Source organism: Pholis gunnellus (assembly GCF_910591455.1).
Source record: "Pholis gunnellus genome assembly, chromosome: 21".
NCBI lineage: Eukaryota > Metazoa > Chordata > Actinopteri > Perciformes > Pholidae > Pholis > Pholis gunnellus.
In genome coordinates this window covers 2512905-2535031 of record NC_136548.1, presented here as the reverse complement: position 1 = coordinate 2535031, position 22127 = coordinate 2512905, and the positions used below count along the sequence as shown (strand labels likewise).

Genomic DNA, 22127 nt, shown 5'->3' with positions numbered 1-22127 from the left:
GATAGAGCAGCAGACACTATTTTATGGCTTTTTAATTAACTTTCAGGTGCAACATTTTTGTTCCCTCAATGTCTTCTTGACAAGGGCCTTCCAGCCCTGATGACTGCGCTGATATCAAAGAGTCACCTATTTACATAATAATATAAAAGTTGAATCTAAACCCCATTAGATGACACCACTGGCAAGGTCTCTGATGCATTGCTATCAAACACAACCTGAGGGAAGCACAATGGCACATGAAGCTGCCTGTCATGCACACACACACGAACACAAACACACACACTGGCTCGAGCAAATATAAACACACACAGGTGCACACACACAATTCTTTCACACAAGCAGAAACACATTCGTCAAGGAGCAGCGCTGAGGACAGCTGCACAGCTGGGCTCCCGCTCTGAGGAGGCGGCCCTGCAGAGAAGCAGTCATACTCCAGACTGACGCAGGAACAAGGCCAACAGGACTGAGGGACAAACAGACTGTAGGCTCTGACAGCAAGACAGACTGCTGAAAATATATTCAAAACTACGCAGGACACAGTTTGTCATAAAAAATGGGAAAAAGCTTGCTATGGTCAGTCAATTTAAAACAATTCAAGTTATTTGTATAACCCAAAATCACAAATTTGCCTCAGAGGGCTTTACAATGTGTGCAGCAAACGACATCTTCTGTCCCAGGACCCTCACATCGGAACACTCCCCCCAAAAAAAACTTTAATGGGAAATTGGTCACTATATAATGGCTGAAATTACGGTGGAGCTCAACCCACTGCAAATTAGGGAAGCACATGCAAATTGAAAAAACACAAACAAATGAGGAAAACACCTTCACCAATGGACAATACATGCACAGCATTTAGAAACAACACAACAGAACACAACAGAAACTGTTTACAGGGGACACTTTAAAGCAGTGGCGGGCTGTGCCTTTTATACCTGGGCCTCCAGTGCTGTCCTGCAGCTGAAACACCTCCTAATAACCTCATGATGGCGCCACAGCTACGGTTATTTGTTTCTAGGGGTGTAACAATACACATATTCGTATTAAACCGTTCGGTACGAGGCTTACGAACCGAACATACATTTGAATAATACTAGTGAATTTGGAAAATGCAGAAGCTTAAATTGTGGGAAATATGTTTTCGGTGGACTGCGCTCACGTAGGAGACAACGGGCTGTGACCTCTGAACCCGGAACAAAAAAAAAAAAAAAAAGACAGCTGATGCCCCGCACTTATGAGAGGCTACGCTAAACTAGCTTAACAAACAATAACTCCACACATGACGGTATGCTTCGTAATTAACGGACAATGCATACAGTCCAAATCTATATAATTAACACAATGACAACAACAAACTCATAAGAACCAGTCACATATATTCATACGACAACAAAGCAACAAATCAATCCAGCAACACTGCAGCGGAACATGCATTCTGCTACACACTCGAGGACATTCAGATATTAGATGTAAAAAAACAAACGCAGTTGACTTACCAAATGCTGATCACTTAAAGACAAACTCCATCCTCCTTTCTTTGTTGACAAAGAGTTTAATCCCACGGTTGAATCCCAACTCACAAATCCGTTTCTCGTCCTTCAGCCATTGAGTGTTAAAAGAACAAAACTATGTAAAAAAATAAAATAATCTACACCAAGCAAAATGCAAAAAATGACATAATTTCTTCCATATCTCTCAATTTGAACTCTTACTGCTCCGACTAAGCCTCTGATTAAGTTTTCGTTTCACGATAGTCACGTGCTCGCCCACTGACCAATCACAGCACACGCTGCATCTCACTGCAGAGCTGCTCCTTAAAACTGAGCTGCACATAATGCTGACGTAGTTATAGGCCAGCTAGCAGCTCTGGCGCATCAAAGAATACGCCAAACTAAAGATCTGACTGGTTGAAGACTATGACAATCAACAATATCGTCCCCATTCACACGGACGGACGGACAGACAGACAGACAGACAGACAGACACATTCAGAGAAGAGTAGCTGCACCAGAAATGAGCTCCTAAATTCATCTAAGACTTGGACCTGAAAAATGAGACAAATTGCAAGATAACCTTCGGATGGTCTTCAAAAGGAATATAGAAGTATCTATATCTATATCTATGTGTCTATAAAGATATATATACATATATATCACAGCTGTGATAGCAGAGAGCAGAGAGATGGAGTTCCCTGCTCAATGTAAAAGTGTAACAGCACGTGAAACAAAAAGAAGGAAGTTAGAAGAACAACCTCATTTTCTTCACTGATTCGATTTACGTCTGGAAAGATACTCTGTGCAGCAATTATGCATACGTATCCAGTGAGGGCATTGGCTCAGGAGGCAGATTGAAGATCTGCAAAGATGAACATCTTGACAAGGATGACCCTCTGCTTACCATCACATACTACACCAAAGGAAAGGTCATGGTCCAAGGGAATGAAACCAACCTGGAGTCCTTTGAAGAGGTATTCCCACTGTTGAAAGCACCAAGAGGATCCATGTCCCCTCTGACAGTGAAGATGATTATTATTCAGTATTGTAAATCTATAGATAGTTGTAGGTGTTTTTTATATTTGTCTCACTATACAGGTTCATTTTGATTGTTTTTAAATGCATTCATTTCATATAATGAAATCCCACAGTTCACCATAGTTGGGCGACTGTGGCGGAGTGGATAGCAGGGCCGTCCTTCAATCAGAAAATCGGTTGTTCGAGCCCCGGCTCAGGCTTTGCTAGTCGCTTGCTCCTGTAGCTGTGCCTACGGTGTAGAATTGTGATAGAATCTGAATTGTAAGTCGCTTTGGATAAAAGCGTCTGCTAAATGACTGTAATGTAATGTAAGCTGCTGGAATATTCAGGGTCTCCACTCCTCAAAATTGGAAACCCTGAATTCATGAAATCTATCAAAGATGTTGATATAATTGTGTTAACAGAAACATGGTGTCTGCTCAGTCACTGTCCTCCAGGATATAATGACGTCATGGTGCCCTCTATACAATTTAAAAACATACGCAAATGCAGAACATCGGGGGGGGGGATCTTGGTGTGGTATAAAGGAGACTACAGATCTCACCAGTAAAACAGGGTAAATCACACATTTGGTTAAGGTTAGACGCGTTATAATGCGATGTAAAGAAACCGATCTGGAGCACTGGAAAGAAGAAACTAAAAGCCAAAGTAGATTAGAATGTTATCTGATGAATAGTCAGAATGTTTCTCTACTGTCAGAGATAGAAAGCAGAGACAGATCCTCACCAAGTACAGGCTCAGTGACCACAAACTGGAAATCTAAAGGAAGACACTAAACATCATGGCAACCAAAAGAAAACTGAATATGTGGTCACTGTGGGACAGGTGACGCTGACACAGACATGCACTTCCTCCTAAAATGTGAAACATCAAAACACGAATCCTTACAAACAAGGTTGAAATAGTTGAAGCACAGTGTAGGCTCAGATTGGCCTGGGCTTTTTCATTCATGCCGCATGACTACTGACTCATTTACCTGCTGTGTGGCTGGTAGCTGACACTCATGCCAATGCTGTTTGCTGCTGCAGCTCTCTGTCACAACTCCAACCGACTTCTATTCATTCTCTTGTCCGCTCTCGTTTTTTTTTGGCTGGCTAATACCAACTGTCCTGTCATTGTAACCCATTTCCTGTCTTTCCCACCGTCCCCGCCCACCTGCTTACCTGTTCCCATCATCAGCCCTGCAGTACATCTACCGGCTCATTTTCACTCATTCTTTGCCATTTTCCTGTCTGCCTGACCTAGCTTGCATGATCCTAGCCTGACCCTTGGACTCCAGCCTGACCTCTTTTCAGAAAAGTTTGTCTGAATTTTGACCACAAGTGAAGGAGATCTTTTAAAGTACTTGCTTGTCTCGAAATCATGCATCTGGATTTTCTACTGAGCCTCTAAACTCCCTCCATCATCCTGACCTTTTTATGGGATATACATTTTTACAATTCCTTGACATATGTGTCTCTGACTTAACATAACTGTTTTTGTGTTGATGAACATTGAGGATACCAGCAGAAGAAAACTATATAGTAATATATTTAAATAGTGGAAAAATAATTCTGGAACCAGCGGCGTCTCCCATTTCAACTCCATTATAAAGACTATCAAATTTTAATAGGATTTACTCATTCTCCTCAAGACAATTTACTTCACGCTCATTTCTTAAAGGCAGAATGAGTACGTTTTGTTCTGCTGTGGTTTGTAAACACAATATTCAAACTTGTCCCCAGCTCAAGAAGCACACCCCCCCCACCATGGTTGCCAGAGCGGAGCAAAAGTGAGAGCCAACACCAGATTTAGTCTCATTTTAGAACAAACTTTGTCCGCTTGGCCTTTCGCCTATAGCTATATTTGCATTTTTTTGGTACTATCTTCTATTTTTGTTGCTTTCTCTTGGATGTGTGCTTACGTTTTAGGGGTTAATGGCCAGAAAATCACCTGCAATCAGTAGAATAAGAAAATACAAGCAGAAGGCAGGGTCTCTGCAGATACAGACACCACCACACACTTTTAGTGTTGTTCAATGTCATCCTTGCCATCCCCGTGGTATAAGAAGGGGTCATCAATAAGTAAATGGTAAATGGACTTGTACTTGCATAGCTTCTGACCACTCAAAGTGTTATAACACGACATGTCATCATTCACCCATTCACACCCATTCATACACTGATGGCATGGGCCACCATGCAAGGTGCCACCTGCTCATCAGGAATCTAACTAATCATTCATACCACATTCATACACCATAGGCACACCCAAGGACACATCAACATGGAGTAGCGGAGCCGGAGATTGAACCGTCGATCCTCTGATTGAAGGACGACCGCTCTACCGCTGAGCCATAGATGTAAAATCTAAAAAAATGCAGGTTTCAAAAGAATAGCAAAGATAACTAGTTCTTCCCTCTGCCGGGTTCAGACTACACGACTGTTTTGTCTGGTAAAATAGTCACAGCATCAGGCAATACAAGAGGAATAGATTTTTGCCGTGACTCAGAGACATGACATTCTACATGGTGTTCCCTGACCAATCATGATGTCATCGGGAAGGAGGTGCTACTGTACTTCTGGGAACAAGAATGTAAACTAACAATGGTGGGCTAAGCAGTGTGTTAGATATTGGCTGTCTTAAGCTGGTAAATCCCCAAAACAGGAAAAGGAGCTCCTCGGTTACAGCACCTGCCACATAACCGCAACGTACCCAGTTCCTGATATCATTCCAAAGTAAAGTCACATTGTCTCTCCTGCTTTCTCTATTTGCACTTCTTTCTGCCAGCAGCTACAAATGGGGAGGATTTAGCAGTAAATGTGCAAAGAGGCTGGTGAGTCGAGGCCACTCGATTCCCACTGCCTGGCCCATGTGGGATATTCAACTCCAATCTGCCCGATTGATTGCCTCTCCACCCCCTCCTCCCTCCCAATGTGCTGCTGCTGCTTTCAAAGTTTCTGCATCTCTGTCTCCGAGGCCCATCTGAGCAGGAGCTACTGTTCTGCAGTGTAATTACCCGTCAGTGAGGGGGAACCTGCTATTGACCCAGCGCTCCGCTGATGGAGCCGGGCCTGGCAGCGGAGAGTAAAGGTAGACTGAGAGACGAGGGCGGAGGGGTGTGTATGTGTGTGGATTGGTAGGTGGATAGCTGCAACGAGAAGGTGAGGAGGGGAGGGAGAACTAGCAGGTTAGCGAAAAAGGTGGGAGGACGTGACAATGTGGTATGAAGAACTGAGACTTAAGTATGAAAGTTATGTCGGAATGAGAGGGTGGGAAGAGGAATAGAAGCCAGTAGATAGAGCATTATATGAGACGGAGATACTGTTGGTAAAAACAGGAGAGACACCAGAATATGACACCTCCCCTCCCCCCGTTTTCCTCTCCCTCCCTGGCCAGTACCACGGGGGTGGCTCTCAGCGGGCAGACAAACAGACAGCTGATGATAGAGCGAGTGGGAGGTTGGTTGCCAGGGGGACAAGGCCTTTTTAAGCCTATCGATTGAGATTCCTATGCAAAGGTAATTAAGCAACTGCTTGTCTTTGCTTTCCTGGATCTGGAGCAGAGTGATGGCATCCCAATCGTTTTTTGGGGGGGAATTTCTACCAGCTGTGGGAATTAGATGAAAAGGGTGTCCCGCAGTGCCCGGTGTGCGGTTCATATCTGTCGATACATCCCATTAGAATTCCACCAAGGTTTTCACTTAAAATGCAAACGCTGGCCTTGCCCTCCAGATAAGAGGAGAACAGACACCACGTAGATATTGTACTGTATAATGCCCTTTCAGCTAGGACATTTCCACAGAAAATTAAATTCACTTTTCCATGCAGACGAACCTGGGAGGCAAGTAATCATCCCATGGAGTGTGCCATGAAAAACAACGATTATATACCGCATTCACAACATGATCAGATGAAACAAATGCCATCTAAAACCAGAGAAAATCCTCGACACAAAATGAACCCTGTATTCATTCTGCTAACTGTGGGGTTTTTGTGTCAATGTCTGTACAACACATTTCTATTGCAACCTTACCATATTTAAAAAATTGGCACCTTTTGTCCGTGGTGTATGGGACAATGGACACTGAATGGACAATTCAGTGAGAGCCAGAATGTTTAACAATCATACACATCACACATTCGTGTTAGTGTTCAAATAACTATAATTGGATCTATTCAATATGAATGTTCTCCTGAAAACAAATTAGGTAGTGTTAGGGCTCTTTGTGAATGGATTTATGTGAGGAGAGTAAAATACACAGCGGTATTTATTGTGCATTATACTTCATGTGAGCTATTTCTGTGTTTGTATGGTGTATGTGTATGGTTATACTGTACCTGTAATATCACCCAGTGGCCGTTTCTAGCTGCCAAATGGAGGGCTTGTTCTGCTATAACCTCCTGACCCTGGCCCAAAGAAACATTGTGGAAGTTCTTGTTGTCAAATGTGAAACCCAGCTTCTTCCCTGAAAGAAAACACAAAAGTAACATTTCAAACTAAAATACGCATTGTTGAACTCATAGTCTTCAAATTGTGGTCTGACATTTTAGAACATGAGCGATGAGAATAAGATGAGAAGATCAATGTAATTATTTTGTTAGCAGCACTAACATGAAATATCGGGGTGGAACAAAATATCGAGACGGCAATATAATGAAATCCACTTGCAATCCGTGATCGATACACTGGCTACAAATATCATTATTTGAATAAAAAGTGTAGGTGCACCTAACGGCCGTGTTGGAATGGATGAAAATAAACTAGTTAGCTACGAAAGCATCTTTAGCACAGAGGCTGAGTGGCTACTCCAAGCCTAGAGCCTCTTGAATCGAGGTGAGTCCAACTCTTGGTCCACACACACCACACTAAACCAGGCAGCCTTGCACAGTGTTGCTTTCAATGTGAAAACCTTATGAAGGAGATGTTCAATTAGATTAGAAAGAGTTTAGTGAGGCAAGCGTTACCCTTCCTTTAAACATTTCAACTCCAGAACTGTTCAGTTTGTAGTTATTTTACATTAGAGTGATGGCACATGTGGACGTAGACAGGTTGCAGTCAGTCAGAGTATGTTCAAGAGGCACGTAGCTTATTTTCTATGCACTTTGTTGTATATTGTTTCATCTCAGGTGTCAATTTCTGTGAAACTGGCACCACAGTGCAGTAAATAAATACATAATTCCTTCTTTTTGCATTTGTATCTTTTTGTTACAAAGACGTCGTAATGTAGCGTGTATAGTTGTCTTGCAATGTATCAAGTATCTCTGTATAGTGATACCCACTTAATCATGGGCAAGGTATCATGATAGTTAACTTGCACAGCAGCTTGATTCTCGCGAGATCACATATCACATGGATATAGATCTTGACAGGTTTCACGTATTGCGTATCTGTCCAAGTACTTCAGTGACCGCACCAATCAGAGTCCTGTGCGGAGCTACTGGCAGCTGTGGGCGAGGTGTTACGAGTCGACGCGGAGAGGCGACTGTTGGTTCTACACAATAATGGCGGCTCCTAAAGACGTTAGCGTAGATCAGTTCTCAGAACTGGAGAGTAGTTCTACATTGAAAGAAGAGAACGACACTTAAAGCTTTTCTAGATGGAAAAAAGGATTTCTCTCTTCTCACGACTGGCCTCAGTAAGAGTTTGACTGACAGATGGTTCATCCAATCACAGTCAAGTATTTTTTGAAAGTGCCTGCCCTTTTCCAAACAGTCTCCAATGACAGCTTATCAGATGGTTCTGTGTTACAAACCATCTGGCGGGTCTAGTTATTGTGATAGCAATGTATCGAAGGTGATTTACACCCCTATTATCTTATGTTACTTCCTGACTAGAAGCCCAGTAAAGGACCATAAAAGCCACATACGGGATCATTATGAGCTAGCTCTGTAGCTGTTAACCCCTACCTCATCAAACCAGCAACATACTGAATTTACTACTGAACTGAAAACAGTTCAAAACATCAGCATAATATCATGGTGACATTAGTTGTGATGCAATCACTTCGGTTAGTACATTCTGAGGAGAAAAAGAGACCAAGCTACCTGCTACAGCTGTATTAAACACACAGAGATGACAGTGATAATCATCTTCTCATCTAATTCTCAGTAAGACATTACATAAGAACATTTCTCTAAAAGTCACAGTCTGCGTTTATCATCATAAACAGCAGATGGTCAATGACTTGAGATTTAAGTCAAACAATACAATTCTTTTGGACTTTTTCATTAAACGTCCAACCTGGAACCTGGTAGTTCGGGAGGTTTGGCCTCAGGGATAGTGGTCCCCTGCAGAGCATACAAAACCACATCATCTATCTAATGAAAATCCAACTGTAGCCCAATACCAATGAGAAACCCAATAGTCACAGCTATAATGGAAAAGCCCCTCTTTGTGGTTCAGTGTAGTGAGGCTGCTGCTACTCATCATCGCTGCGCATGCAGCACTGATTGGTTACTTTTAGCTTTGATGTGATTGACTCCGCTTAAAGTGAGAGTGTTCATAATCCATAATCACACCCCTTACAGGCAGTTCCAGTAGGACTGCTCGCTCTTATCCCATTAGGAGAGGATGGTAGATTTCACTTGGGCCAAAGGTCTGGCTATGGCTCATTTAACCACCTGCTGCCTGAGATCCAAGTCTGTGTAAACTTGCGGTATCTCAAATTTGCAATGACTGCATTTGACAGTCATGCTGACATGAATATGTGGTATGGATTAATTTGGTTAAACGGGACTATTAAGCAGAAACCCAAGAAAGTCAATCCAGACTGAACCCGTGAATTAATAACAAATGCAAAAATACTGAAATTTGAAAATGTATGGGGACTCCCTTATAGTAGAAACAGTTGAAATCTCTTTGTTCCAGTAAACTGATATAATCCCTTCCATCTGAACATTTCATGGAGCTGACTTCAAATACCCACTGACTGAATTATTTGGCAGCAGATTCAGAAGTGTCAGGCGGTAATGGAGCCCCGTTCCAGGTCAGGAAAAAAGCTTCAACTTTTGACATATTTGTGGTCAAAAATCAAAACAGCGTGTCCTGCTGCTTCATACACGTAAAGTAACTCTAAAACCAACGACATTTATTTTCTGCTGCCCCTAATACACCAGTGGTGTCGTCTCATATAGTTGTGACCTTTAGTATAATCCCTTCAATCTGCCCAGAGCCTGTTGTGCATTGGCAGTGATGGCTATCACAGAAGAGACACAACAGATGACTGCTGTTCTGACTGATAATCCACTGCAGTAGGAAATCATGCATGCAGGTATGCTTTCACTTCACTTCACTTCAATAGGCTATTCCACGAAAAGCCTGCATGTTCCCAAGACATGAAGAAAATACAGATAAATTGGCAATATGTAAGTCCAGAAGCTGAATTTGACGGCTTATTAAACATAAAACAAGCGAGAGCATTACCATGTTTCTCCACATCCTTCAAAGGGTCAACTCCAGGAGAGAGGATGAAGAACATGGGTGTGGCTGGACCCGACTCTTCAAAGGAGACTGCAAAGTCTAGTGATCTGCCAATCACGTACTTGCTTCCCAGTTTCTCCTCTACAAAGTCTCTGCGGGGAGAATAGGACTCAGTTCTCCTCAACACTTTATTAGCTTTGACTGACAAGCTGAATGAGTTGAAGAGTGTGAGTCTTCTGTAGTGCATTAGATAGACAGCTGCTTACAGAACTAAATATGAACTCTTATCACGACTGTGTTTCTGGAATAAATCCTTAAGCCTTTACAACATTATGGCTTTCTTACTGTTGTTACTGCTGCATCTGCCTGTAAATCCATTTGTATAAACTAGTTCATTTCCAGCAGTCCACTATGTTCAACAGCTAGCCTCGAATGTAATCTGTTGTTTGGTGCTGAGCAGGTAGTGTGCAGAGGGTTCATCAGAGCGTTTTAGTTGAACAGCTTCCTGTCGTGGGTCTGTTCAGGGCTAATGAGAGTCAACCAAAACGGTAAAGTTGGGAGTCATAAAACCCAAACAATGTGCTGAAAGATTCCAAAAGCTCTGAAGAGCTGAGGAAGATGTAGAGCATGGTGATTACTCTCTGTGGGTTACACATAGTTATTTTATCAGCTATTCCATAAACATGGAAGTTACTTCAATATTAGTTCTCCAACAGTTAAAAGTATGAAGTCAAATATACGTATTGCTCCCGTTGCTTTATTAATCTCTTTTGGTTCCATAATCGAATAAGATATCAAAGTAGAGATTGCATGTTAACACCAGGTGAACATGGGATGTAAGTTTGGGATGATGACGAGGCTGAGGGCTAATGATGAGGCTCATCAATTGTGATTTTTAGAGCGGTGTAATTTAGCTTTACTAAGCAACGGACAAACATACAGTAGCAGCAGTGAGCACAGGTGGCCTGTCAACGCAAACTATAAGCCAAAGGTTAAGATGTTTAACCTTTACCCTTTCACCAAGCAGCACAGGTCCTTTCACAGGTCACAGAGCGAGCTATGCCTCCACCTCTCACCTGACAGCGTACGTCATGCGGTCAGGCCTCAGGGCCCTCATCATGCACAGTCTCTGGAGAGAGGTTTTGTTCTTCCATTCCTGTGGAAATTTCTCTTTTTCTGGACACTCAGACTCCACAAACTTCTTCCAGCGTTTGGCTGAGCCCTCAATGTCTCGGTCCAGGTTCCTGAACTCTTCCATGGAGCACATGGACTGGTGGTTGGGGAAAGAAAGGTGATTCAGAAAAACATCTGCATTTTTAAAAGTGCTGCTACTCTGTGATCAGTGAGGCACATTTAATAGTTTGACCACTTCAGTAATGTTTCACAATACACAGCAAAATGACAAACTTTGTTTGCAAAACTCTGTAGAAAGACAAAAAGGAATTATTGTCTTTCCTTACGCCAATATAAATAATATTTATTCAAACGGAAATGCTGAGTAAACACGATCCCTTTCATAACGGGGCGGGGGGGCGGCGGGGGGGGGGGCTGAATAAGCAGAACCAGGAGCTTGATTGTGATGCCCGAGCTGACAGACACCTTATCTCATCTGTGGAGAACAGCAGACTCACGCAGTGCAGCCTCCAGCAGGTGCACACACTGACAAGTATAGACACACACACACACACGCACACACTGTGTGTGCACACTGTCTGTCTGTACTGTATATACTAGGAGCAGGGTCCTGAAACCCTCCAACACAGAGTACAAGTAGTCCTGGAATCCATAACATCTGCTTTTCCGCAAATGCTCACCACTGGGCATGAGGTGATGAGTTAGAGTGAAACGAAGTGGCTCAGCACACAGTCCATCACTTCAACTCAGTTTGTGTAATTACCACAGGAGGTTGGCAACCTCTGAGCCCCAGTGAGAGGAGAATACACTGGGTCTCATGGGATTCATGCTCTGCTACTATCAAGAGGGCCAAACAATCAGGATCTGACCTGCCTTTAAAGCTTTCCAACTGATTATGTTTCCAATTGCGATAAGGAAATCAGGTGACAGAATTTGATTAGCAGGGCCTTAAACATCCACAGTGGGTTGAGTGCAGTTGGAGAAAGCCGTCTCCAAACCCTCAGAGGGGTTTAGGTTAAGTTAATATTCTAGGCTGTACGGACTGAAAAATTCATGAGCATGGGCAACTAAAAAAACCATGCTGCCGTTAGGGTTTAGTTATCCGCTAAACTGATCTGACAAGAGAAGGAACCTCTGCTGCTTGACGTCCACAGTGCTCCACAGCCAGACGTCTGTTCTTTAAGATGAAATACTGTTATGCAGAGTTCTTCTGGTGCCCTTTCAATGTTAAAAGGCACGGGGTCACGGAGCAAAGCCGAGCTCAGAGAATCACATGCTGACACAGTGGAGATATGTGTGAAGCAGAAAACCTTAGGTTGCTTGTGTAACCCTGGTTCTCTGAGTAGAACGATTAAGTGTCTCACATTGGGAACGCCTACGGTGTGACCTCATCCGAAGCTCCTATCTCATTCCAAGAGCATCAGTGTCGAGGAGGGTGGAGACCCTCCCTCTATAAAGGGCTTGACACTACGCTGCCAGTTATCCAAAAACCTCTTCTCGCTACGAGCAGAAGTCCCAAACTTTCTCTCTAGAACTAACTGTCTTTCCGGAATCTAGCTAAACTGTCCATTGACACTACACTGCCACTCATTCAAAAAACACTCGCCTTGTCCTCGCTACCAATGAGCAGGGAGGGTGGTCTGGTGAGACACTCATTCAGAGAGCCAGGGTTACGCACGTCTTTCATAGCATTTGTTTTGTGTCTCACATTGGGAATTACTGACTCTCTGACTGCTGGGCACATGTTACAGAGCGATTAACAATATATTTCATTATCGATTGATGTATTGATCATTTTTAGGATTTATTGAATCATTGAGGGTGACTGTGGCTCAGTGGTAGAACGAGTTGATGATGAGTGGATGACATGTGGTGTAAAAGCGCTTTGAGTGGTTGAAAGACTAGAAAAGCGCTTTACATTCCAAGTCCATTTACTATTGTCTGGTTGAAACGATGAATGTTTGCGTTTTTCTTGATGGTGACATTTTATTTAGACTAGATTGACTGAAATGCACAATATAATGTGAACTAGAACTAAACTAAAATAGTTTGGGTGTTCTTTGAGTGAGACTAAAATTCCCAGAGTTTTAGTCAACTTAAATTAGGACATCATTCTCGCCTGATATTTGTCCTGTTGACTACCATTGACCTCAACAAATAAGATGATGTTTATGTGATGTGTCGCTGTAATGTTGGTTATTCACGGCAGGTCTCAGACAACAGTATTCACGACTATGGCGTGACGGAAGAGGGAGACTGGTTCCGCGTACACGTGTGGTTCCCTCACGAATTAAAGTGAAAGAAAAAGTTGTCTGTGTGTATTACAGTTAAAGATCAGCAACAAAAACATTATCATGTTCATCGAAAAATGTGGCAGTAAAACAAAGACTCTTTAGATTTCTTTAGAACAATCACTGCAGTGATGTGTCAGTCCAAGGAGGGAGACACAGCACCAGTGTGTGACAGTGGGAACATCCTCCATGCTGTGCAGCCAATGCAGCAGTCCATCCCCCATACTGGGTGAGCACATATATTATAGGCAGTTGTATAGCAGCTAAAGAGGCTTTTCAAATGTGTATGATATCATTTGTGCTCATGCAAAGACAGTGTGACAAAATGCTGAATGCTATTGTTATTTTCTTCTGTACAATAAAGGTGTCTTTGTTCCCATTGCACAAAATGGGAATAAATAACCAAATTGTTTAAAAAAAATGTTCTTGGTCCTGAATTTCACAATTGATCCATCCCTATCTAAAGCGCAACTAAAGAAAACAAGATGTGACTAAATATGATAAAAACTAACAAGGACATTTGACACTAAGACTAAATAGCTAACAGGATGAACACTGTCTGCTGGTTCCCCTTTCAATTTCACATCAATACACTTCAGTAGTGGTAAGAATCTCTGCCTCTCTCTGTACCTTGATCCCTCCCCAGGAGTGGTTGGATAAGAAATCCACTGGTGACATTACACCTGGTTGGACTGGGTATCTCAGGAGGAAGTCCAGCTCTGCAGGATTTATTTCTTTATTCATCAGTAGGATCTGGAGACACGACAAGCAGGAATGACTTTGAATTGTTGTATTTTCAGCACAAACAGCATTTCCTTTCCACTTGATTAGATCCAAACAGGGCTGGTGGTCTCAGGAGCACCTGATTCAGTGGCAAGCTTGTTCTCAAAACAAACCATGCAGAAGATGAAAGCGGCCTCCCTCCCTACCTGGAAGGCAAGCTGAGCGATGTACGTGAGCTTGTCACATTCAAACAGGCCTCTGGTGGTGTACTGGAAGACCGAGGAAGTGATGCTGTCAATTAGGTTGGACACCCGCTGCTTAAGAGCCTCGTCCGGCTCGGCCTTCAGAACCGCTTTCTGGAAGACCACACTGAACGCCTGGGGACCAGAAGAGCGGGTCCAAACACTCAAAACTGGCTCAGTATCTGATACCAAAGTGTTACCATGAAACAATGTTGTTGAATAAACACTCACTACAAACCTACGATCGAACAATATTCATCAATAACCGGCTCTTATTGGCCTTTAATAACGAATCAGATACCATCATGTAATGAACCAATGACATGATTATGTGGTTTGGTTAAAATATGTACTAATCAATGCTACTTATAGAAAGCCCTTCACTGTAAAGCAAGTCTCCATGAACGTGTTCTTCTGCTCTGAGATTGTTGCATTTAAACAAGGGTGTAGCACAGAGTCCTGGGCCCTAAACATGAGCAGTGTCTTGGGCCCCGTCGCAGAGCGCCCTGCTGAGAGCTTCTCCCTCTGTGTCAGCAGGTTGTGCATACAGGATTGACACTTAACCTGCTTATAATATACCACATTGACCTTGGTTATGAGACAACACACTTCCTTTTCATAACCCCTTTGATTATTTTGAAGATCAAACCTTGTTTTAAAAAGAAAAGAATGAAATCTGACCAGAAAGACATTTTAAAAAAAAAACATGAAATTGTCTTATTTGAATATATGCTGAAAATGTAACTGCATCCTAATATTAATTGATCTTCTATTCTGGTGTCATTTCTGTCAAACTTTGCTCCAACACTGTGTGAAGAACACATCATTATTATGTGCTTCATTTCATTCTCAAGGTCAAAGGTATACATACATACATACATATATATATATTCTGAATGTGTTTTCATTTGATAATGTCGGGAAATATCTTGGGCCAGGGCAGCTACCTGCGGAGCCGGGAGTGATTGCGAACCATATCTCAAGCAGCCTCCTCTCAGCGCTCGCTGGCTGACAATATGGAGGACATTACGCTCTACATAACCACATTAGGGAGCCACAAACACAATAAAAGCAGAGCAAAGAGCATAAAACACAGCGAGCAAATGGAAGAAGGAGAGGAGGAACAGAGACGTGAGTGTAAAAAGGGGTCTCAGTGGGGGCCCGGGAGACGGGAGGAAACACGGCATGTCAATAGACAAGCTACCTTGAGAGAGAACTGGTACATGGGGTGGATTTTATTGAGGTCGTTCATTATGAAGTACAATAAGGAAGCCCGTGCTGCTGCTGGTCGGTAGTGCTCCCGAGCCTCATTGATTTTGGCCTCTGTCACCTTAGCTTCTTTTACCTACAGTAAAGACAGGGCACACACAAACAGAATGACACTCACACTGACACAAGCATACATCTGCACAGATATGCATACACTCAGGGTTCATCAATCAGCTGAAGAAGAAATCATTCAAAAGAACACCCTCAGTGAAGAGCAGAGCTATTCCAATTTCACGGTTCCAGCCAAAATGCTCTCACACTGCGTGGAACACGTCAATTATGTGCCGTTTGTTTTACCAGACAAAATGAGAATAAGAATGATCTCCTCATTGACAGAATGCCCAGTCTCACAGGATCGTACGCTACTTCATCACACGTATCAGGAATCAGGGAGGGGGAAAGGATTACAGTCTAAATATTTTGTACATATGATTTACCAAAAAAGACCTACTGGCTACCTGCAAGTAGGATGAAGGGAATAGGTGCAGAGGATAAGGGGTTAACACATCTGCCTTTAGAAAGAACCTCAAAATAATTGACATAATACATAACAGGAGACCAGCCTCCTGACTCCTGACCATACCTCTGAAAAACTACTGTATGTGTGACACTTTAACTGAGTCACAATAACGATTACAAACATTAATATAGAACATGACGAATGGGAAAATACAATAGCAAATGAAATATAGTAAATAATATCAATACCACTCAAAATACCTTATAATAATGGCATGGTATATGGTAGATCAGGGAGAGCCTCAATGACCTGTTGCCTTGTGGGTATTAGGATGCTTTGATTGTCATTGGCCCCAAAAAACATGTTCCCATAGACTTACGTTAGGAAAGAGACGTCTGCAACTCATTGTTTGTTTTAAGGTAAATTCACTTCCCAATATGAAAACTTAAATAGACTTTATTAAATCATTAGGTTCTAAAAGTTGTAAAAAGCACTAACAGCTGAATAGCTGAAAGCTATTTTCCTCCGTTCATGTGAAGAACAAGGCTGGGAGGCGGGGCTAAAGGAGTACGCGTACTCTATGGGCCACACAATGTGGAAGATCACTGCAAGATCCAGGTCTCTTTAAACATCCATGGCCTTGGCTAGCAAATCTCTGCCATGCATGTACATCTGAGTGAAAAGGAGTGGTAGAGTTTCAGGACTGATATTTTGTGTGTTCAGGAATTGGCCCATTAGAACAGTTTTAATTAAGATCAAGACAACCTGCACTGTAAGTACAGTAAAAAAAACTCTGAACAAAGCACCGCTAAATGTATTTCTAAATCCCTCCTAAACACAAAGATGTTACTGTCACGATTAGGCTTTGCCTCTGTGTTCTGTGTCTGTGTGTAGCGCCACACGCTCACTCTACCTGTCAGCCACTCTTCACCTGCCCCTGATCAGCTAATCAAGCACTCCCTCCTCATTAGCACAACTCCCCTCACCTGTTCTAGTCACTATTTAGACCCCTTTCACACACTCACTCACTGCCAGATCCTTGTCATGTCTACCCGCCCGCCCGCCCGCCCGCCCTGTTTCAGTTCTGCTGGATTTTTCCCCTTGTCCCTTGTCTCGTCCGTGGATCCCCTGCTGCGTCCTGTGAGTGTCCTGTATTTGAGATTGTATAATTAAATATATGTTGCAAGCTACTCTGCCTGGTCTGCGTCTGAGTCCTCCACCATGCCCCGTGACTGTTACTCCCTAAAGCATTCTGACATGCCCCTGTACTAATATTTGTTCATGTATAGGTGCTTTGATTGATATCTGAGGGCTGTAATCTAAAGAGTTAATAGGAGTATAGTAAAGATTTTAAAAAAGGACCTTCTCTTCGATCTCAGCTGCAGTGCGTTTGGTCGTCTCCAGGTTTTCCACCACCTCTGTGTCCCCCAGGAAGTTTCCTGAAGCGGAGGACAATCGGGACAGCAGGTTGTCCTCCAGCGTCTTCAGAGTGATCTTGAAACCATTCTGCTGCTTCGTCAGGTCTGACTAAGAAACACAGAAAGACACACAAACTGTAACTTGACTGAATGCACATGTCAGAGGGTTTCTCAGATATACGCTTGTCAGGTTCCTTTTCTGGCCTCCTCATCATAATCGGAGGCGGTGGGAGATGTTAAAGGTGTGGGTCAATACGGGGACGTGAATGCTGAAGGGCGCCTCAAAGGCAGAATGAATCAATATGCTCTGCATTGGCTATCCGGACCCATGAAGGGAGCGCTCTGGGCGGGATTAGCCAGTTCCGTCTGGTTGCCAACATCAAACCTTTGCCGGGCATCCTAACCCTGGATGTGATGAGACCGTCGATCCAGCAAGAGGGGAAGCAGCTTTGATGGTGAACCACACACACATTTACATTACAGTCAGTTAGCTTTTATCCAGAGCGACTTACAATTCAGATTCTATCACACTGTAAGCAGCTACGGGAGCAGTTTGGGGTTAAGTGTCTTGCTCAAATACACGTCGACATGCGATTAGCGGAGCCGGGGATCGAACCGCCGATCCTCTGATTGAAGGACAGCCCTGCTCTCCACTTGGCAACAGTCGCTCCATGCGCAGGCGCACACTCATCATCTTTATGAATCAACTGCTACGAAATATCAGGTATTCAATTATGAACCAATTCAAACCCCAGCAGAACATTCAGCCATACACACACAACTGATTCATGATGGGCCTATCTGACGCCTCACCGTATGGATTAGTGCACCCCGTCCTCTAATAAAACCACCTCAAACACTTTTTCTGTCTTTGTTCTGGCTGAAAAAACAGAAGTGCCTGACAGAAACTTTCACTTTTTCAAAGCCTGCCGTTGGAGAAGCGTCGGGAGAACAAAGTGGACGGTTCCTTCTCTTTATGGCGTCACCCTGCTTTGTCCTTCATTAGTCTGTTGCAGCTCCTTGTTGCTGCTCGATATTGACTCTGCTTTATTGAAGTTTCCCTTAATACTCTGTGACCTTTGAATTGTTGTAATTACGGGAGGGTGGGCTGTTGTGAGAGCTAATGTTGTCGGTGACTCATGACAGCGGAGGGTTTTTGACTGGCATGATCCCCGACAGACGGTGCTAATACGTTTCTGGCGGTGCTGGGGGGGGGGGGGGGAGCTGGTCCTCCTCCCTGTGGCATAATGCTCCTATGACAAAAGACATACTTAGCTCAGATCGCACCAGGGAAGCAGATAGCTGAGGAGATCACACTGCTTAATTGCTCTTTATGATAGTATTTCCCACTGTGGTTTTGAGAAGTATTTTACACCATTGTTAAAACCAATTGAGCCTCTGCCTTTCACGTTATTACCCACTCTGTGGATGAAAAGTTCTCCTGTGCCAAAACTGCTGAAATTTGTGGCTTTTTGAGGAAAGACCTGACATGCGTCATCGAGCAGAGAGAAGAATCACAGAATGGTGCACATTAAACGGGGACATTTGCCTGTGTGAGTCAACTGTGACCTTCTACTTGCCCACACTCAGTGGTCCTGAGGGGGAAAGCTATCCACCCTAGAACATTCCCAACTGGACCCAGTAATGAGTTTGTTTTTAACGATTAGCTTTCCTCTGGCACATTGTACTTGTAATTACCCTTGCTTGGGAAAAACAAACAATTAACCAGTCAGCAGAACACTCTAATTGGGATTTAAAATGAGATATTACATCTATCATTTTTTCAGGCAAATGATTAGAGTTCCATAGAGCAGTCCTGTTAGGGTAATTTGTGAAGTGGAGCATTTTAGTTCTCATTAACACGGAAGGTCGGGTAAGCAAAGAAGACACACAAGGATCTACACATGCACACTCATATGTGCACAGGGAGGACCCGAGCAGGACGTTATTGTGCTAAAAGGTTGAGGACTGATCCCCCTGTGCTCTCTCCAAGGAGGAGCCCGGGTTTGGCTTAAACGAGAGCTCTTTCACCCCGCCGTCATCTTACGGCTGAGTAGCAACACTAACCTCATTAAAGGTAGAATGGCAGCGAGTCACTGAGGATATAAACAGGTACAGCCAATTTACACTCCGCTATCAGTCTGCTGATCTTATCAGTGTGGGTTGTTTACTGGCAACAAAGAGCCATTCAGCACTCCATTCTACAGGCCATGTTTTCATAGAAAGGTGCTTAGAGTGAACACAGCAAACCCCCCCACCACCCCCCTTTAACTTTCAGTGTTAATTCAAATGATAAGTGAGGTCCAGGTCTTGTTTTTTTTCTCCTCCAGATCGGTGAAATGCTAATCAAACAAGCTTCCCTAAATCACATTTCACTTTTTGCTGAGGGGACATAATGCTTAAAATAACTCCTGCTCTCCATTTATTAATAATGCTGATTTTTTCATGGATGAAAGCCTACAGGTCTGAATAAAGCAGTGCCTACAGAGGCCAGGTGCAAACAAGGACAACTCCAGAAAACCATCAAAATGCAAATAACATTGTGTGAGAGTAAATCTGCCTGACCCGTTAACAGAATGCCCACATTATCCTCCACTATGATCTCTCTGAGACACCGCCATCAGCTACAACAGTTCTGAGCAGAGAGGGATTTCTGATTTTCCCCTCGACTAACAGGAGACGCATTTAAGGAACAGTGGAAGTGTGTCAATGTGTTGGCTAATTGCTGTGGTACAGTAGCACCACCGGCTAATCCATTTCAAACAGCTGACATGAAAAGCACAGATTGTCGACGAGACGAGCGCGAGGCATCATTAGACGCTGGAGCTTTGATCCAAGTGAATTTTCACATAATTACATTCACATTCACACCATACTGTGGTTCTCCTAACTATCTACTACTCATTACTGCTCGACAGTCTGCTGTACTGTCCACAGTGTACTGGCCATAAACTGACCAGCAATGACAGCTTGCAGCTATAGTTGGTGACCGGTCATCAACAGAGTGAAACAACAGCTCCTCCTCACAGTCGAGGGTCCTCACAACAAAGACAGCCATTTACATTAAAAAGGGAAATACACCTCAAAGAGCCTCCCTTCTGCCTCTCCTTTGATTGTGGACGTGTAAAATAAGAAGATGAAACTCCTTTGAGGACAGCATCAAGACACAATTACACAGTCCTGGAGCTTGATGATGAATGGAAGAGTGCCACAGGAACCGTATGCAGGGTGACTGTGACATAATGGGGAATTGTTCGTGTTTCAAAAGCTCATACTTTATCTTTTGATATTGTCAATCATTATCTAAGATGTTGATACTTCAAAGTAACCAGATGATGTAGACTTTGGGATTTTCTTTGTTGGGTGAGTCTTGCACAGTAAGTGATGAGTTTGTAACAACAGGATCTGTGTTTGACCAAATGAATGTGTAAGGCAGTGAGAGAAGTGATGGCCATGTTTTGTGCCTTAACAAGCTGAGTTATAGTGAGTCAGTAGTGTTTCCCATAATGCCCTCTGTCTGAGCAGGCTTTACCTTTGTCTATGCTAAAAAAAGACTGTGTTGGAAAGCAATCCAGTAGATTTCTGACCAACAGTTTAAAGCTGCTCAGATTGTTTAATCAAAAAATTATTAAAGAACTAAATTTTTTCACCTGACTCAGCAGTCTTCTCAGTACTTTAGCGGTTTTGTTTCAGTCTCAGCGCTCTCAACAACATTGTTTTTCAGTTAAGAAACTCAGATGAACCAACTCTACAATGCCTAGCAGCAAACTGCATACAGACATAGAGACTAGATCGTGAATGGTGGAACATGTAGCAGCTAAAGAGACCGAGATAAAGATTAATATATATATATATAGAAAGCCGCTCAGGGTTTCACTTCAGCCTAAACTGAGTGAGGAGTAATTGCACACATAAAGTCCCGCCATTCGTATTTCTTGGGGAAATGTTTCACCAGCTTAATTCAAAATGTCGACCAATTTTGGTGATGTTTGGACAAACTGTCATTGATTTAAGGTCAGAATTGAGCCAAAAAGATGTATGAAACCAATAACTTTGAGCAATTTGGTTCAACATTGTTATGAAACATATCCTGTGAGTTTCTGATTAATAGTCTGATTTGTGTTATGCCATAAACTTATTTTTGGGGGGATTTGTAGTGCCCCCTAGAGGTGAATTAAACTTTCATTTTTCATGTTTCAGGTACTCTAGTGGACATATCCTGCAAGTTTTGTGATGACATCGTTATTTTCGTCCATGTCGAGGCGGTTATAGCTGGCATCGCCCTCTGCGTCCTCACAACCCGGCTCTACACAACGGCAGGACTACACACATATACACACTAGACATCAACACTGTCGCGTTACACATCACACTTCTTTTGCTGCAGGAATACCAGCATGCCATCTAAAATCACACACATATGCCGCCATAGTTTGGTTGAGTGTAAGATAGCAAAGCAGGCGTAAAGGCTGATCCTCTTTGCAGCAGTGTTGCAGAATCGCTGCGTTAAAAAGGGCTAGACACACATGCACACATAGCCTTGAAGTGTCCCAATCTTCCTAAGTGAGGGACCCAAAGCCCCATAATTATCACACATCCACTTAGTTTGCCATTAATCAAAGGCACCAGCTGATTGTTTTGGAATCGAAGAGCCCGGA

At 43.1% G+C, this 22127-nt stretch overlaps 1 protein-coding gene across 1 annotated transcript in view; it reads right to left on the bottom strand.

Annotated features, from left to right (window-relative positions):
- Window positions 1–22127, bottom strand: part of dnah9 (dynein, axonemal, heavy chain 9) — a gene marked incomplete at both ends in the record, with an annotated part of 139598 nt that overhangs the window by 22721 nt on the left and 94750 nt on the right. Inside the window, 7 exons of the mRNA XM_079182856.1 lie at window positions 6851–6978; window positions 9936–10084; window positions 11009–11202; window positions 13988–14110; window positions 14287–14457; window positions 15527–15667; window positions 17414–17578. Coding sequence (XP_079038982.1) covers window positions 6851–6978; window positions 9936–10084; window positions 11009–11202; window positions 13988–14110; window positions 14287–14457; window positions 15527–15667; window positions 17414–17578 — 1071 coding nt within the window. The remainder of the gene's footprint in view (window positions 1–6850; window positions 6979–9935; window positions 10085–11008; window positions 11203–13987; window positions 14111–14286; window positions 14458–15526; window positions 15668–17413; window positions 17579–22127) is intronic.